The following is an 18,197-nucleotide window of genomic DNA, read 5'->3' as shown; positions in this document are numbered from 1 at the left end:
TGGAAGGTTAGACAGGTTGTATGTATCTGAACACTACTGTAGTAGGGTTAGAAGGTTAGACAGGTTGTATGTATCTGAACACTACTGTAGTAGGGTTGGAAGGTTAGACATTACTCCTGTGAGTTTCTCTGATCACCATATTGTGACTTGTCCTGTTCACAAAGGTCATCACCTTATTGGTATTTTAATGTTAAGATGTTACATGATGTGAAGTTTTGGGGAAAGGTTTTGTTGTTTTGGGGAAAATGGAAGGTTATTAAAATAGAATTTTGAGTCCTTGAGTAAATGGTTCGGAAGGCCCAAATACATGTGTTTTGTCAACAGTGTCTCGTATTGAAGTTACAGAGACTGAACAGGACATCAAACCTTTTGAATTGAAGTTACTCACTCAGAATGACCCCGGACTAGTCATGAACTTACAGGACAAGAGACATGAACTGAGGTCGTTTTTAGATGAAAGAGTGAGTGAAAGGTGCCTTGATTAGGTCTTGCTTTGCTACCCTCAAGGATATGGATTCACCTAGCGTTTTGTTTTTTAACCTAGGACAGTCTACATTGCAACGCAAACAAATGCTCTGCCTTTGTCTCCCTGATGGGAAGGTGACCACAGATGATGTGCTACACATGCCGTGGATTTCTACTCTGCCCTCTATAAGGCGGAGGATTGTGATCCTCTGTGTGCTGCTCAGTTGTTACTGCACATGGACTTCCTCATTTGGGACCTGAGCAGAGAGTTGCTTTGAACATTGACATTACTCTGCAGGAGCTGTCCAATGCAGTTATGCAGCTCTCATCAGGCCGAGGCCCTGGCATCGATGGTTTACCATCTGAGTTCTATAATCACTTTTGGGGGTCTATTGGGGGTGATTTTTATGAAGTGGTGTGTGAATCTTTTCGTGAAGGTTCTCTTCCTGTATCCTGTCAACCTGCTGCACTTTCATTGTTTCCAAAAAAGGGGGGATTTTACAATTTAAAAAAAACTGGCGACCTGTTGCATTGCTGTGTGTATAATTTAAAATTATATCTAAATGTCTCTCAAACAGGTTGAAAGAATATCTGGGGCTGTTGGTCCACAAGGACCAGTCTGACTGTGGACCTGACCTCTCTGTTGTTGATAACTTGTTTTAGATCATCTCGCCTACTGAGGAAGCGATTCCTTGCCAGTACTTCATCGGCAGTATGTGACTGACGCTTCCAATTTTGATTGGTGGACGGAGGGTCTGGATTATGTGTTCCCTGCGCTGAATGTTGTGCTGTGGCGGTGGCATTCGAGGAGGAAGTGGAGATGCTGCTTTTCTTCAATACCCTCTCTGTCTCTCTCTGTCTCTCTCTCTGTTTCTCTGTCACTGTCTTTTTCTCTGTCTCTTTCTGTCTCTCTCTCTCTCGCTCTCCATTCATTTATTGGCTCCCTCTCACACATATTATTGAATTAGCATCTGCTCAAGGATTTTTTGGGGAAAGAAAACGAGCCTTGCCCTGCGAGTCGGAAAAGATAGATCAGCATGCAAATAGTGTCGCTGTATACTGTACGGGGGAGTGAAGGAATGATCAAGTGGTTGAGTGTGAAAAATGATGCAAGAAAGGAGTAATCTTTTGCTATTGCATCTGATCACAGTCAATTAATAGCGTCTATATCCGTTGTACAATTAATCATACAATGAGGTGCTGGCAATGATAACATATACAATGTATAATAATGTGATATATATATATATATATATATATATATATATATATATATATATATATATATATATATATATATATATATATATAAATGCCGTTTAGCAGATGCATATAGAGTGGGGAGAGGAAAAGGCTGGTGTCTGCTTGGTTGAGTTGCTGTGTTCCTCTGAGTCGGAAGGAGGTGTGATAGGAAATAGGAGCTCTAGAACCTGCTGCAAATACTCTGTCTGAATTGAGACTAACAGCACTGATACTCTGTCTGAATTGAGACTAACAGCACTGATAAGGAGGATATTTTCAAAAGGTAACAAGATAGAACACCCCAGAAATGCGGAGGCTGCCCAATGAATGACAGCATGCATATAAGAGCATTAAGGAGATGCATTTCTCTTGTGGTTGGCGTGTTCATTCTAAGCAGTGTTTTGTCTAGGGGTGCAGTGGTGCAGTGGTGAGTCATAGGAGAGGAGGGGCGATTGGGAGGGAGGGAGGGTGTGAATGTGTTAAAATGTGTTGTGAAAGAAGGCAGGGTAATTAGCCCCGTAGGCGAGCCATCGTTAATCCACACCTTGTAATTAGAGTGCTACGGTGTGATGTGGTGCCATGAGCACGCACTATCAGAAACCTGCACATGACCCCCAAAACAGGTACCCCCTATCACAACAAATACATCAAGAAGACCTTGGGTCTCCAGTGGTAAATTCACTAATGGGGTCAAAAAACAATTACATATATAGCACCAAACTATAATTCATTGTTTGTGTTTCATTGTAAATTCCTGATCATGATTTCTGATTCCTTATTTTTCTCCAGCCTCGAAAGACCGACCCCCGCCTATCATCCGGCAGGGCCCATCCAACCAGACGCAGGCTGTGGGGGGTGTGGCCCTGCTGAGGTGCCAGGCGTCAGGGGACCCGGAACCCACCGTCACCTGGCTTAAGGACGGCCTCAGTCTGCTGGGGAAGGATCCTCGCATGGCCCTGCTGGAGCCTGGCAGCCTGCAGATCCAGAGCACTAGGGTGGGTTTATAAAGTGAGAGGAAATATGTATTTGATCCCCTGCTGATTTTGTATGTTTGCCCAATGACAAAGAAATTATCAGTGTATCATTTTAATGGTAGGTTTATTTGAACAGTGAGAAACAGAATAACATTTAAAAAATCCAGAAAAACGCATGTCAAAAATGTTATAAATTGATGTGCATTTTAATGAGGAAAATTAGTATTTGACTCCCTCTTAATCAGAAAGATTTCTGGCTCCCAGGTGTCTTTTACACAGGTAACGAGCTGAGATTAGGAGCACGTTCTTAAAGGGAGTGCTCCTAATCTCAGTTTGTTACCTGTAAAAAAGACACCTGTCCATAGAAGCAATCAATCAATCAGATTCCAAACTCTCCACCATGGCCAAGACCAAAGAGCTTTCCAAGGATGTCAGGGACAAGATTGTAGACCTAAACAACACTGGAATGGGCTACAAGACCATCGCCAAGCAGCTTGGTGAGAAGGTGACAACAGTTGGTGCGATTATTCGCAAATGGAAGAAACACAAAAGACCTGTCAATCTCCCTCGGCCTGGGGCTCCATGCAAGAGCTTACCTCGTGGAGTTGCAATGATCATGGGAACGGTGAGGAATCAGCCCAGAACTACACGGGAGGTATCTTGTTAATGATCTCAAGGCAGCTGGGACCATAGTCACCAAGAAACAGTAACAGACTACGCCGTGAAGGACTGAAATCTTGCAGCACCCGCAAGGTCCCCCTGCTCAAGAAAGCACATATACATGCCTGTCTGAAGTTTGCCAATGAACATCTGAATGATTCAGAGGACAACTGGGTGAAAGTGTTGTGGTCAGATGAGACCAAAATGGAGTTCTTTGGCATCAACTCAACTCGCCGTGTTTGGAGGAGGAGGAATGCTGCCTATGACCCCAAGAACACCATCCCCACCATCAAACATGGAGGTGGAAACACTATGCTTTGGGGGTGTTTTTCTGCTAAGGGGACAGGACAACTTCACTGCATCAAAGGGACGATGGATAGGGCCATGTTCTGTCAAATCTTGGGTGAGAACCTCCTTCCCTCAGCCAGGTCATTGAAAATTTGTCATGGATGGGTATTCCAGCATGACAATGACCCAAAACACACAGCCAAGGCAACAAAGGAGTGGCTCAAGAAGAAGCACATTAAGGTCCTGGAGTGGCCTAGCCAGTCTCCAGACCTTAATCCCGTAGAAAATCTGTGGAGGGAGGTGAAGGTTCGAGTTGCCAAACGTCAGCCTCGAGACCTTAATGACTTGGAGAAGATCTGCAAAGAGGAGTGGGACAAAATCCCTCCTGAGATGTGTGCAAACCTGGTGACCAACTACAAGAAACGTCTGACCTCTGTGATTGCCAACAAGGGTTTTGCCACCAAGTACTAAGTCATGTTTTGCAGAGGGGTCAAATACTTATTTCCCTCATTAAAATGCAAATCAAATCAAATCAAATGAAATGTATTTATATAGCCCTTCGTACATCAGCTGATATCTCAAAGTGCTGTACAGAAACCCAGCCTAAAACCCCAAACAGCAAGCAATGCAGGTGTAGAAGCACGGTGGCTAGGAAAAACTCCCTAGGCTATGTGGGGTGGCCAGTCCTCTTCTGGCTGTGCCGGGTGGAGATTATAACAGAACATGGCCAAGATGTTCAAATGTTCATAAATGACCAGCATGGTCGAATAATAATAAGGCAGAACAGTTGAAACTGGAGCAGCAGCACGGTCAGGTGGACTGGGGACAGCAAGGAGTCATCATGTCAGGTAGTCCTGGGGCATGGTCCTAGGGCTCAGGTCCTCCAAGAGAGAGAAAGAAAGAGAGAAGGAGAGAATTAGAGAACGCACACTTAGATTCACACAGGACACCGAATAGGACAGGAGAAGTACTCCAGATATAACAAACTGACCCTAGCCCCCCGACACATAAACTACTGCAGCATAAATACTGGAGGCTGAGACAGGAGGGGTCAATTTATCCAGATCAATTTATCCAAATCAATTTATAACATTTTTGACATGCATTTTTCTGGATTTTTTTGTTGTTATTCTGTCTCTCACTGTTCAAATAAACCTACCATTAAAATGATAGACTGATCATTTCTTTGTCAGTGGGCAAACATACAAAATCAGCAGGGGATCAAATACTTTCCCCCCTCACTGTAGGACGGATGGTGTACAAACACAATACACCTAGTCACAGCAGCAAGCCTTTCCTCCACACTCCACACTGTGTTCACTCATGATTGATTTGGCCTTGAGTCTTCCTGCCACGGTGGCTTCATCTCTTTTCCCTTTCGGCTTCTCTACTTTCCTTGCCCTCTTTTCAATACACTGCGTGTTCTTCAGGGTTTCTCTCTGTTCTGAAAGGCAGGCTGTTAAGGTTTGTGTGATTGTCACTCCGCATGTGTATGTGAGTGTGTCGCTCTGTGTGTGTGTGTGTGTGTGTGTGTGTGTGTGTGTGTGTGTGTGTCATATTGTTTTTTGAGAGAGAAGATAGAACACTTCTCATCTGATGTCAGTTGGATGTAATTCAAATGGACAAGTGCAGTCATGTTGCTTTTAAAGATGAGTAGAGGGTATTGATTTGTATGTCATTTAAAGCTGCCGTTTAGAGCCAGTCTCCTGGGCAACGGTTAGAGATGCTCTAACTCATGGACAGTGATGTGGGGAGTGGGAGTGTAACAATGTACAGCAGCATATCACTACCATCAAAGTGTGTGTAAGATGTCTACACACACCCACATTCACACACTCCCCTTTATTTCCCAAATCTCATTGGAATATCCATTAGACTGGCCAAAGCTGCAGTCCTCTGGGTTGATTTAATAAACCTTAGGGAGACGTGGTTATGAAAACGGAGGAAGTGAAATAAGGAGACAGAGAGAAGGGGAGGGGAGGGGAGGGAGTGAGGGGAAATAAATCAAAAATAGAGCGAGAAAGGGAAGAGGGTTCAAGAAAGCGAGGGAGAGGAGAGAGGGAACGAGGGAGAGAGAGAGAGCAAGGGGGAGGCCAGCTGTCATTGTTCCCCAGTGTTAAAGCGGCCAGCGTTAAATAGATTATCATGTCTCTGTTTCACTGTGTCTGTATTGATGATGATGGGGCTGAGGATGTGGGGGGCTGACTAGTACTAAATTAAACGTATTAAGAAAATTAACGTCAGCACTTCCAGGGCTCTTTTTTCATCTTCCCCCACTCCGTTTTCTCATTCACACCCACTCCCTCTATCCCTGGGAGTGAGTCAGGCCAATGGAGGTTAATGCATTTTTTGTGTACTTCTGGCTGCCGAGCTCTTTCCATAGCGGAGATTCACTACCAAACAATATCACTACTATCAAGAAGGCAGACATATATCAATGAACATACAAAAACCTTTGTTTGTGAGGTGTTGATTGATCTGTTCCTCAGCCTAATATTTGGTAGGTCAGTTGTATGACCATTTTAATGGATGGACGTTTTTTTTTTATGAAATGTGAAATAATTGAATCGTTTAAGTGGCTGGTCAGTGTAGGTTGTGATTGTCTCTTTGTTCCCCTCTGTCCTCCTCAGCTGTCTGACTCTGGGCTGTACACCTGTGTTGCCACCAGCTCAAGTGGGGAGACCTCATGGAGTGCCTTCCTGGATGTTAGAGGTACAGTAACATCTTGATTTACTGTCCCTTCTACCCACCATTGATTGAAGCCAAACGCACTAAACGAGTTCCACCATTTCTAATGCACCTTTCTCCTTCAATCTGCCTCTTTCGTTTTGATTCATTTTGATAGAGATTCTTCTCCTTTCCTCCCTCTCAGAGTCCAGTGACCTCATAGACTCTATGTCCCACAATGCCAGTGCCCTCCCAGGGCCTCCGTCTAAGCCAGAGGTCACTGATGTCACCAAGAGCAGTGTCTCGTTGTCATGGGAACCTGGGCCTGAGGAGGGCTCACCGGTCACTTCCTACGTCATCGAGGCCTTTGGGTACGTCTGGGAACAGTATCCCCTAGCGAAGCCTCACTAAATGACCCCACATTTTCAGAGCAATGACAGATGTATTCGTTTATGTGGGCATATGGGTCACTGCCACATCCAGGGCAAGCACAACAATCCCAGGAATTGTGCAGAATAGTCTGCATACGAGAATCATGTGCAGTCCAAGAAGGTTGATCAGGGCCTCTTTGACTCAGTGTTTAAGTTTGGTTTCAGACCAGCTGTGCAATGTCTTGATGGTGCTAGGTAAATTAGCCAAGAGAAAACAATAGGACTGTAGCTATGGAGAGCTATTACTGTAAAAGCTTTCCTTGGCTGGGCTCACTAACGCTCTTCCTCTCCGCGGTTCTCTGTGAGCAGTCAGCTGGTCAGCAACAGCTGGCAGACTGTGGCTGACCACGTGAAGACCATACAGTTCACGGTCAAAGACCTGCGACCGAACACGGTCTACCTGTTCCTCATCAGAGCGGTCAATGCCCAGGGTCTCGGAGACCCCAGCCCCATGTCTGAGCCTGTCCGCACACAAGGTACCAAAATAGAATGTGCTCCATGCCAACATGACATTTCAAACCGGTTCGATGGCAATATTTAATAGCACCTCTCTCTCTCTCTCTCTCTCTCTCTCTCTCTCTCTCTCTCTCAGACATCAGTCCTCCAGTGCAGGGTGTTGACCATCGTCGTGTCCAGAAGGAGCTGGGTGATGTAGTGGCCAGCATGCATAACCCTGTGGTCATCAGCTCTACCTCTGTCCAGGTCACATGGACCGTGAGTACCACTGTTTGGATTACTTACAATTGTATTTTGTTGTTGCATGTCAACAGAGATGCAGTTGTTAGTTTGTTGATAGTTCGGAGCACCTGTAAGACGGCTCACTGCATAAAGCGTAGCTAAACATTTTGACTTGCAGAGCCCAATGATTCATTTATTTACCATGTATGACGCAATGAGGAACTTGTATGAGGGGGTTTGATGTGAACCAGTGTGCTTTGTCTTCGTGGTGAGTTGTTATTCTCACTGAATCAGGAAGTGCAGAATCTCAAGAGCTGAATAGCGAGAGAGATGAACCTTGTTTTCCAGGCTGGCTGGAGGACAGCATTAGGATCATTCAGGAACAGAGACAGCTTAGCTAGTCTTTCCAGGCTTCACACACACACACACACACACACACACACACACACACACACACACACACACACACACACACACACACACACACACACACAGAGACAACTTCTGAGATGGGTGGACGTGGAGTCCAGGGACAGCTGGTGTTGCATCAATCTGTGATAATTTGGGTTGACTCAAGAATTAAGACAAATGATTCTCACCGAGACAAATAGATCACCGTTAGCAGCAACATGTTGCATTCTCTCTTTAAGAAGCTGTTTGCATTCAGCTCTTTATCTGTAGGTTATTCATCTTTCCTCTTGGCAAGGTGTCCCATCTACCTTCTGGAGAGCCCTGCTTAATGACAGAGGCTCTTCTATTTCACACATACATACTCTTGCACACGCACATCCTCACATGCACACTCTCCATATGCTTCGGCTCTGTACGCACCGGTGCCTTGATGTTTTGACATTATTAGGTATCTGGGCTCTTCCAGATGGGGCACCAATACTATACGAGTTCAAACATTAAAGTGAACCATCAAAAATGCCACTCTTGCGAAATTACACAGAGATACTTCGACCATCTTCAATTAGCTACATGATAATATTACTAGTATGAAATGACATTGTAACACAGGTTAGATTAAATCCCAGAATTAGCTTGGTGTTTTCTTCTTCACACATACTTTTGTTGTCCTACCATTCCCTAGTATACCTGTCCTATAAAACAAGGGAAAAGTCAACAGAATTCACTTGTTTATGGTATTTACTCCCACTATGGCTGCATCTAGCTAGCTGGATCAGTCAGTTCTAACAGGTAAGGGAGGGAGGGAAAGGGAGCGCGGGGGGGGGGGGGGGGGGGGGGGCGTCTCCCTAAGGTTTCTTCATAAAGCTTTTAGATTCACGAATCATTTCGTTAATGAAATGCAAACAGGCACCCGTAGAGGCTGAGCGTTGGCAGCGCGTCGGCATGATTTATTTGGACTGGGCTGAGGGTAAACAGCTGCTTTATTTGCCCTGTAAAAGCTTTTCGCTTGCTTCTGCCCCTGTTAACAAGCCATTACTGTGAGTTATGTTGCACACTCCCTCCCCAGACCCCGCCACTGCAACTTTCCCCCGCCATAGTAACGGGATTTGTTTACCGGAAAGGACACTGCATGGTTTTAATCCACTCTGTCGGGGTCAAATGTAAGAGCTTTGTAGCTCTCTCTTTTGATGGTTTGGTCGGCATGTGCTGTATTTAAATGGGCAGTAAGTAGTTACTATGACTCAAAGTCGATAGGGTTCTTGTAACATTACTCTAGTTATTGAAAAATCCCTTTCAAAATCCACAATATACATAATAAATTCCTCTTCCTACCCTCTTTCTCTCTCTCTCATTTTCTCTCCCTCAGGTGGAGAACCCTTCCCAGTTTATCCAGGGCTATCGTGTTCTGTACAGGCAGACGTCAGGTCTGCCCTCCCCTGGGGCCTGGCAGGTGCAGGACCTCAAGGTTCCGTCTGAGAGAGACGTGGCGCTGTCTGCGCTGAAGAAGGGCGTTGTCTATGAGATAAAAGTCCGTCCGTACTTCAACGAGTTCCAGGGAGCAGACAGTGAATCAATGACAGCACGCACCTTGGAGGAAGGTAAAGGACCATTACCAACTCAATATGTGTAGTGATGCAACAAAAATACATTGCCATCTCTGTAGGAGGTATTATTTTCACTTTGTCAAAAACGTTTGAAATAATTTTACATCAATGCTACGTGTGTGCTACATCTGGTAATGGCCAAATACCTTGAAGCTAATACAGAATATAATTGTACACACCCACAAACACACTCTCTGCAAACAAACATAAGAAAACTAAAGAGAAGACACACAAACACTGAGTATTAGGGTGACATCTTCCCTGTGGCAGATCTCCCAGACATCTCAGCTCTGTAGGGGGGTATGACAGGCCTGTGAGTCTGTGGGGGGGCCTGTCTCCTGTGACACCAGCTCAAACATCTTTCTGTGCCTCTCCCTGTTCCTGTCTCTGCTCTCTCTGGACCCCTGCTGTCACATCGCCTGCCATGCCCCTGTCGCATACAACATTTATATTGTGACTTTAAGATGTTACCTCCCTTTCTCTCTTTCTTTCTTTCTCTCTTTCTTTCTTTCTGTCATTCTTTCTTTCTTTCTCTCACTTGCCCCCTCTCCACCTCTACTTCATACACATGCATAAATCAAATGTTCACTTACAGTAAATCAAACATTGATGTCAGTCAGCGATTTGAACAGAAGCTCAACTTACATTGGCGTCTCAAGTTAAGATTCAGCCCTCTGTGAGTGGTTGATTAATTGGGGCCAGCAGCGTTCAGGCTGCATTTTATTTCTTGTGTCCATTAACCCAATTAGGCCCACACAGGAGTTGTTATCCAAGTGTAACGCTCTGGGCATGTTCAGTCCGTGTAGACAGTTCTCTCCAGACCTAGGGTCCTTCTGGAGAAATCTACTGTATCCATGGTAGCCAGGTGGCTCAGAGGCCAGCTGGTAAATGAGACTGTTGTGCAACGTTCCACCTGGCTAGCTAGATTCACATGAATCTTCCACTGACTGTATAATGTATCATTTCAAAATGTATGGCTTCTCAACTGAGTTTAGTTCTGAGCTAACCCAACCAATCAATCAGATATAAATGAGTTGTGCATTGGGAATACAGAGATGGTAGTTCAGAGTCTTAAGCTGCGGTAGTGTTCTGAATGAATGACTACTAAACATCCAGCACAATAGAAACAATAGGTCTATGTGTTAAGTTGTCCTATAGCCATGCTGTTAGCCTGCAGGTGTCTCCAAGCTGTTTGAATCCTCTATACAGCCTTTGAAGGTGACTGGTATGAGCGGTCTGTCAGCCCACACTGGGGATCAGCAGTGTTTTGTCGATCTAAAACGATTGGACACGGGGTCACCGAAGTGTCACTTGGCACGCCACGTGGCACGCAGCAGGTCACATTTCTGCCAGCGATACATCACACAACTAATGGGCTTATTAGCATCTCATTCATTACTGTACACCACGATGGAGAGCTTTCATTTAGCTCAGATATGCATAATGTGGTGCTTTAGCATCCCGAGCGCTAACGTGTGACTGCGTGTGATGGGGGTGATCCATTAATACGGAGGCAGTATCAGTCGCTGGGCTCGGGCCCTTCATCACAGACCCATACTTTACTCAGGGGTACACATGCCAGTCTGCTCTGCTCTGTTTTAGAAGGGCACAATGACTCGCTTATTGGTATGTTTAGTAAAGACTGCATGGCATTTCACCAGGCAATGAAGAGTGATTGGGCCTTGGAAGTTCAACAGACAATAATATTGTTTGGCATTAGAGGTTGTAACTTCCTGTTCAACTAGATGGATTGTTATAGTAGATTCCCCTAAAATTTTTGGGGCGGCAGGTAAACTAGTGGTTAGAGCGCTGGGCCAGTAACCGAAAGGTTGCTAGATCGACTCCCCGAGCTGACAAGTTTGTTCTGCCCCTGAGCAAGGCAGTTAGCCCACTGTTCCTAGGCCGTCATTGTAAACAAGAATTTGTTCTTAACTGACTTGCCTAGTTGAATAAAGTTGTTTTTTTAAAAGCAACCTACGAAGGCACCAAGAGACCTCTGGTACTGCTACTCAGCAAGGAAAAGGAATGATTCAAAGACAGACTTAAGTAAGAGAGGAAGGTTGGAGAGAGAAAGATAAAAAAAAGAGGTAGTGCAGTCATTATTTCTGTATGTTGTGGTGGCTCTCCCAATTCTTTCTTGCTTCTGCTACAGAGAAAGCCTTCCACATTGAAGTACTCTTTAAATATAAATCAAGGCAGTGCTCTCTGTTATGCTCTGGCGGACAGTAGGCAGCAGCAGTTCTCTATTGGAATGTGAAGATGTGGTGATGTGTTTTGTTGTGCCTCCCCATGCAGCGCCTAGCGCTCCTCCTCAGCAGGTGACAGTGCTGACAGTGGGGAACCATAACAGCACCTCTATCAGCGTGTCCTGGGACCCCCCTCCCGCAGAGCACCAGAACGGCATCATCCAGGAGTACAAGGTAGGCAGCGGCAATCTGTATTCTATATGTTGAGAAAATAAAGCTTCACTGTGTGTGTATTGTATACACACATTGATATTACAAGACATTTGGTATCAACTGCCTCTCCCCACAAATGCCTGTCCCTGTGTGTGTGTGTGTGTGTGTTAGATCTGGTGCCTGGCGAACGAGACACGTTTCCATGTGAATAAGACGGTGGATGCGGCCATCCGTTCCGTGGTGGTGGCGGGTCTGCAGGCGGGGGTGCAGTACCGTGTGGAGGTGGCGGCAGGCACCAGCACCGGAGTGGGGGTGAAGAGCGAGCCCCAGCCCATCGTCATAGGTAACACACACAGGGTCTGAGGCAACACACATAATAACAGGGAACCCTAATCTGACTCACAGACAGTGGGTCTGGAAAAATGATTGATCAATTTATCACGCTTGGAGAAAAAAGAAAATTGTGCATTGTCGGAGATCACATGTGTACTGCTGGAAGCTGAAGGTTCACTGAGTTCTGTAAGGCAGGCTCCATTCATAGTGATCTATCAGGAAATCAATAGCATTTCATTTAGTGTAGTGTCCAGTAACAGTGTGGCGAGTGCTGTTAGCCATATCAATAATCCTTCTCGATATCTGTGCGGCCAGCGCTAACAAAGTAGACAGTGTTATTGGGGTGGGCTTATCAGCCTATCACATCTTATCAAACAGCTGAAGGATAGGCCTAAAATCAATAGCAGAGCCAGGCCAAATGCTCTTCATCCGTGACTTTTGACTGATGTGTGGGGGAAATATCCTCAACGGCCACAGAAAGGCAAACAGAGGCCTGTGGACTGAGGCTTAATGACTGGGGCTGGGGCTCCTGCTCCCGCTGGAGACTGTGAATCTAATTTCACAGCACAGTAGCTGCAGCAGAAAATCAAACTCTGTCTGAGCTGCTCTGTCAATCTCCCGTCTCGGAGTTCAAATTGATGAGAGCACTGCTGAATTGATTAACTCTCTGCCGACATATTGCAGTTTTGTGCTCTCAATGGTGTGGGTTTTTAATTTGATATTGTTTATCTATAGTGTTGTTTTTACCCTAGAAAACAGCTGTAACGGGATTGTACCTTTCTTATAGAATTTCTTGTTTTCAGATCATATAGTAGATTTTGATATTAACTATCATTAAATAAAGATTTGTACTCGTTTTCGAGATATGTTAGCCGTTGACTGGTTTGGGTCTACTGGACAGCCAAAAGCTATCCTATCCACCAGATGCCATGGTGTCCATCTGATTGGTGTCTCCTGTCCCCTGCTGTCTGTCCCCAGGTGCAGAGCTGCGTGATGTGATCACGGGGGCGGAGGGCAACAACAGCATCTCAGACGTGGTGAAACAGCCGGCCTTCATCGCTGGGCTGGGAGGGGCCTGCTGGATCGTCCTCATGGGCTTCAGCGCCTGGCTCTACTGGAGGAGGAAGAAGAGGAAGGGCCTCAGCAACTACGCAGGTCAGAACCACTCTACTATTATGGATACGGGCCTGAGTAATATCAACACCGATCAAAACCACTATACAGAAACATTGCAGTGTAGACTAGCTTTCCCAACTGCCTTAGACAATGTGTCTAGGGTAAGTTAGTGGAATCCCAGGTGAGAGACAGAGCTGTTTTGTCCAGATGGTGTATCATTTAATGCAGAATAAAGGAGATATTCAGCTCAGACAGAAAGAAGTCTTCTTTGCTTTAATCCATTGTGCACCTATGTGCATCAGCTGTGAACACAATCCCATCAAGCCTGCACCATAAAACTCAAATACACTCATTTGAAATAAGTAATTCACATTTCCTTACATTATGGGACCGTGACCCATGTCGTTCGCACATTAGCCATAAATGCATTCTCCAGATTTAGGTATGCAATTTTTCGTTTGGCCTTCCGGGGGTGATTTTAGCTGTGGACTATTGTCATTATTTGGTTTGCTATCACCATGCTTCAGGGGCTGGGGAGGAAACCATAGTGATTACCGAATTATAGGGCTTTGCTTTATTCAAAAGCTCTCCTATGATCCCTCCTCTCCTCAGAGCAAATTCATTTTCAATAAGCAGTTCAATGTTTGTCTTCTTTTTGCCGCCTGCTTTGTATCTCTCACCCAGCCAATCTCCATACTCCCTGTCACATTTTTCCTCAACCAGATGTGTCTACCATTGTCAAACGGATGGTGTTGCACCTTTTTTTTTGTATCTCTGTGGTTGTGTTCATGTTTGTTTATGCTGACGTTGCATCGACTTTGTCTACAGTGTCGACAGGCTTTTAACACACACTATCTCTGTCTTGTTTTGTTGCAGTTCAGTCCTTCACCTTTACCCGTGCAGGTATTGGCCATTTGTCCTTGTCTTCTCACCTTAATTTGGATGTTGGACTGTAGCACTAGAAAATATTTCCCCCTAAACATATACCAGCTTGAAACACATTCAATGTTTTTCAGAGCACTCTTCTGATTAAAATTCTTCCTCCTCTCTCACTCTGCTCCCTGCCATCTCTCTCTCTGGTTGGACCACAGTGACGTTTCAACGAGACAGAGGACTGATTGAAAATGGAAGGTGAGGACAAACAAAGTCCTTATTAAGTCACTCAACACATCGTAATGGCATGGGATTTGATTACAGTGACAAAAAAACCAGTATAAGTGATGATCCATCCCTTGTGGAACAACATGGATGCTGGTGTGATGATAGAACATATCAGTGTGGAATGATCAACCTTCACGGAGGGTACAGATCCATAGGAAGAAGAATAGATCTGTTATGATGAATGAACTCCTTACATGTTCCAAAACTCCCCCGCTTATTCATCCTGGCGCAACACGTGCGTTGATGTATCGATTGATTGAGTCATCAATCACTCCCGGGAAATTATCAGAAACAATTAATGCGGGCAGAGCAGGTTTTTTTATTGGCTCGTTCATCTGTGCAGCGGGGCTGGTGGCGGCGTTGCCGGGGGGGGGGGGGGGGGGGGGGGTGATGAATTTGCCTGTCGACACGTGGGGAGAGGCACTGCTGACGGCACGCCTCCAGAATGCAAGCATATGTAACGATGTAAAGAGATAATGACCCAAGGGAGTGGGGCTGGAGAGGATACTCCCCAGTTCCACTGAACCCCAGGCAGGCAGACAGACACTGCAGTATAGGAATGTAGAGTATGCCTGTCGTCTACTGCAACTCTAGTCTGATCTGCCTGGCAGAGCACAGAGATGCGTAGTCTAGCTCTGAATATCACTGGGTGAAAATCACTGGGCACTGACTCTGTGAGAATATGAAGAGAGCTCCCCCAGGGCCTAGGGGATCAGGCTCTTCCTCTCCCTCTCTCTTTCTCTTTCCTTCTCTCTGCTTTCTTGTCCTTTTTTTCTCTCCTCTCTTTCTCTCCTTTGTCACACCTGAGCAGGCAGATCCAGCCCAGAGCTGATACAAATGCAGCCAAAAAATAAGCTAAAAATAAACTGTGTGTTGTTGCCTGAGCCCACGTGTGTGTGTGTGTGTGTGTGTGTGTGTGTGTGTGTGTGTGTGTGTGTGTGTGTGTGTGTGTGTGTGTGTGTGTGTGTGTGTGTGTGTGTGTATGTTATTGGATATGTGTGTCTGTACATTTGTGGGAACATGCCTGTGTGATTTTATATGGAAATTGCTCTTATAATGTTTTAAACACATTTTAAGCCATCACAAGTCAGATGTATGCAATTCCCTGGGCGCGTGGCACACCTGGCTTAAAGGGAAATGCATTTGTGGACTTCTGCATTAATTAACCAAATGCAAACAAAGGCACGTGAGCCTTGTGACTGAAGCCTCTGTACACACCAACAGCTATGTACGGTAATAGTTAATAGCACAGATATACCGTTTAGAAAAATCTTTTTTTTCTCCTAGTAACAAAATAAAAAAACGATTCTGTATTTATTTCAGGCATTCGAGTGAAATTGCCAATTTCCTGTGCAATATGAGAGGGGTGGTTTCACCAAAACAGCCTATGAGCTTTGCCGTGTGTGTTGCTATGGAGACGCTACCCCACCACCCCGTGCTGGCAGGCTATCCGCCAGAAGGCCCTCTATGATTCTACATTTAAAATGTAAATGTCTGTAGTGCTGGGCTCTAAAAGGGATTTAATGTCTGTGGTGCTGGGCTCTAAAAGGGATTTAACGTCTGTGGTGCTGGTCTCCAAAAGGGATTTAATGTCTGTAGTGCTGGGCTCTAAAAGGGATTTAATGTCTGTGGTGCTGGGCTCTAAAAGGGATTTAATGTCTGTGGTGCTGGGCTCTAAAAGGGATTTAATGTCTGTAGTGCTGGGCTCTAAAATGGATTTAATGTCTGTGGTGCTGGGCTCTAAAAGGGATTTAATGTCTGTGGTGCTGGGCTCTAAAAGGGATTTAATGTCTGTGGTGCTGGGCTCTAAAAGGGATTTAATGTCTGTGGTGCTGGGCTCTAAAAGGGATTTAATGTCTGTGGTGCTGGACTCTAAAAGGGATTTAATGTCTGTGGTGCTGGGCTCTAAAAGGGATTTAATGTCTGTGGTGCTGGGGTCTAAAAGGGATTTAATGTCGGTGGTTCTGGGCTCTAAAAGGGATTTAATGTCTGTGGTGCTGGGCTCTAAAAGGGATTTAATGTCTGTGGTGCTGGGCTCTAAAAGGGATTTAATGTCTGTGGTGCTGGGCTCTAAAAGGGATTTAATGTCTGTAGTGCTGGGCTCTAAAAGGGATTTAATGTCTGTAGTGCTGGGCTCTAAAAGGGATTTAATGTCTGTAGTGCTGGGCTCTAAAAGGGGTTTAATGTCTGTAGTGCTGGGCTCTAAAAGGTATTTAATGTCTGTGGTGCTGGGCTCTAAAAGGGATTTAATGTCTGTGGTGCTGGGCTCTCAAAGGGATTTAATGTCTGTGGTGCTGGGCTCTAAAAGGGATTTAATGTCTGTGGTGCTGGGCTCTAAAAGGGATTTAATGTCTGTGGTGCTGGGCTCTAAAAGGTATTTAATGTCTGTGGTGCTGGGCTCTAAAAGGGATTTAATGTCTGTAGTGCTGGGCTCTAAAAGGGATTTCATGTCTGTGGTGCTGGGCTCTAAAAGGGATTTCATGTCTGTGGTGCTGGGCTCTAAAAGGGTTTTAATGTCTGTGCGTTTAGTCCTGGTCCGTTTCTCCAGGGGGTGTTAGGGGCGCTAAAGCCCAGCACTGATTTATAGACTTGTCCGTTTTTTATGTCTCTCTGTTTGTTCATTGTTGCCTCTGCTCCAGGCTGCTCCAGAGGAGCAGATATGCTGAGTGAGGTTTCACAGCAATTTGTTGTTGAATCAGTCGGTATAACATCATGTGAGAAAATGAATAGTATTGCTGGGATTCAGACGGAACCAGATGTTTTCCTAATAACAACCTCTCTCTCTCTCCCTCACCTCTCTCTCCCTCACCTCTCTCTCCCTCACCTCTCTCTCATTCTTCTCCGTCCCTCTTCTGTCTTTATCTCCAAAAATAGTCGTCCTGGTCTACTGAAAGCCGGTGACCCAGGATTCCCCTGGTTGGCTGACTCCTGGCCCTCCACCAGCCTGCCGGCCAACGGGGGCCTGGGAGGTCCCAAGGACCGGGATAACTTTGGTCGTGGAGGTAAGAAAACATAGGTATCACCCCTGGTCAAACAGAACCAAACCCAGAGAATTAGAGAATGGAGGTTGATAGAGGGCTGACCCAGACCGTCCCAGCTGACCATGGTGTCACGCTATGCCACGGCAACACCACAGTCCCACAGTGAGACCAGAGGTCAGAGGTCATGTGCCCAGAGTGAGAGGCAGTGAATACATGTATGAGCTGCATGCATTATTCAGTGTGGAGGGTATCCCTCAGCAGGCACACTGACAGGCCGTCACACACACTCCGGACTCTCAGTCTCTCTGGATCACGCTACCTATCTCATCACTATTGGCTTCAAAAAACTGACACAAACTTTAATGAGAGCGTGTGTGTGTGTGTTTCTTCTGTCTAAGCATGATTGGGTTAAACGCGCTTGTAAACTAGATTATTTGCTTGTGGCAGTGTGTGTTTATTTTTGTGTGGGCATTTGAGATGGAGAGATAGTATGTGTGTATTGGTGCCATTTTCCTGTAGCTCATTTAGCTCCCACCAGGCTGATGAGCGGCCCCGAGCCCCTGTGGGTAGAGCTGAAGGTCAGCCCTGTGTGATGGGCCCTTTCCCTCGGACACAGTGCCGGGCCCCTACAGGGCATTGCATGGCGACGTGATAATTATCCTGCTAGCTAATCACTTTGATTCATCTCAGCTCGATTGTGGTCAGTTGAACTAACACAGGGAGCCTACCGCTGGAGCAGGGAGTGCTAATGTGTTACACGCTGACCTTAAAGATGGCCACTTTATCT

The 18,197-nt window shown here is 45.6% G+C and overlaps 1 protein-coding gene across 8 annotated transcripts in view; it reads left to right on the top strand.

Moving 5' to 3' along the window:
* The window catches only part of LOC110533890 (roundabout homolog 2), a 184,927-nt gene that overhangs the window by 145,122 nt on the left and 21,608 nt on the right, over positions 1-18,197 (top strand). For 4 of the 8 annotated variants that reach the window (XM_021618474.2, XM_021618473.2, XM_021618475.2 and 1 more), the window contains 12 exons: positions 2,497-2,702; positions 6,260-6,341; positions 6,502-6,667; positions 7,037-7,203; positions 7,320-7,441; positions 9,183-9,414; positions 11,716-11,840; positions 11,991-12,162; positions 13,131-13,307; positions 14,145-14,171; positions 14,360-14,399; positions 17,304-17,431. In XM_021618474.2, the coding sequence (XP_021474149.2) occupies positions 2,497-2,702; positions 6,260-6,341; positions 6,502-6,667; positions 7,037-7,203; positions 7,320-7,441; positions 9,183-9,414; positions 11,716-11,840; positions 11,991-12,162; positions 13,131-13,307; positions 14,145-14,171; positions 14,360-14,399; positions 17,304-17,431 (1,644 nt within the window). The remainder of the gene's footprint in view (positions 1-2,496; positions 2,703-6,259; positions 6,342-6,501; positions 6,668-7,036; positions 7,204-7,319; positions 7,442-9,182; positions 9,415-11,715; positions 11,841-11,990; positions 12,163-13,130; positions 13,308-14,144; positions 14,172-14,359; positions 14,400-17,303; positions 17,432-18,197) is intronic. The other 4 variants (XM_021618477.2, XM_021618476.2, XM_021618480.2 and 1 more) reach the window with 1 other exon arrangement.

Source organism: Oncorhynchus mykiss, chromosome 10, assembly GCF_013265735.2.
Source record: "Oncorhynchus mykiss isolate Arlee chromosome 10, USDA_OmykA_1.1, whole genome shotgun sequence".
Classification (NCBI taxonomy): domain Eukaryota; kingdom Metazoa; phylum Chordata; class Actinopteri; order Salmoniformes; family Salmonidae; genus Oncorhynchus; species Oncorhynchus mykiss.
The sequence above is the reverse complement of the archived record's forward strand: the minus strand, read 5'-3'. Positions and strand labels throughout refer to the sequence as shown.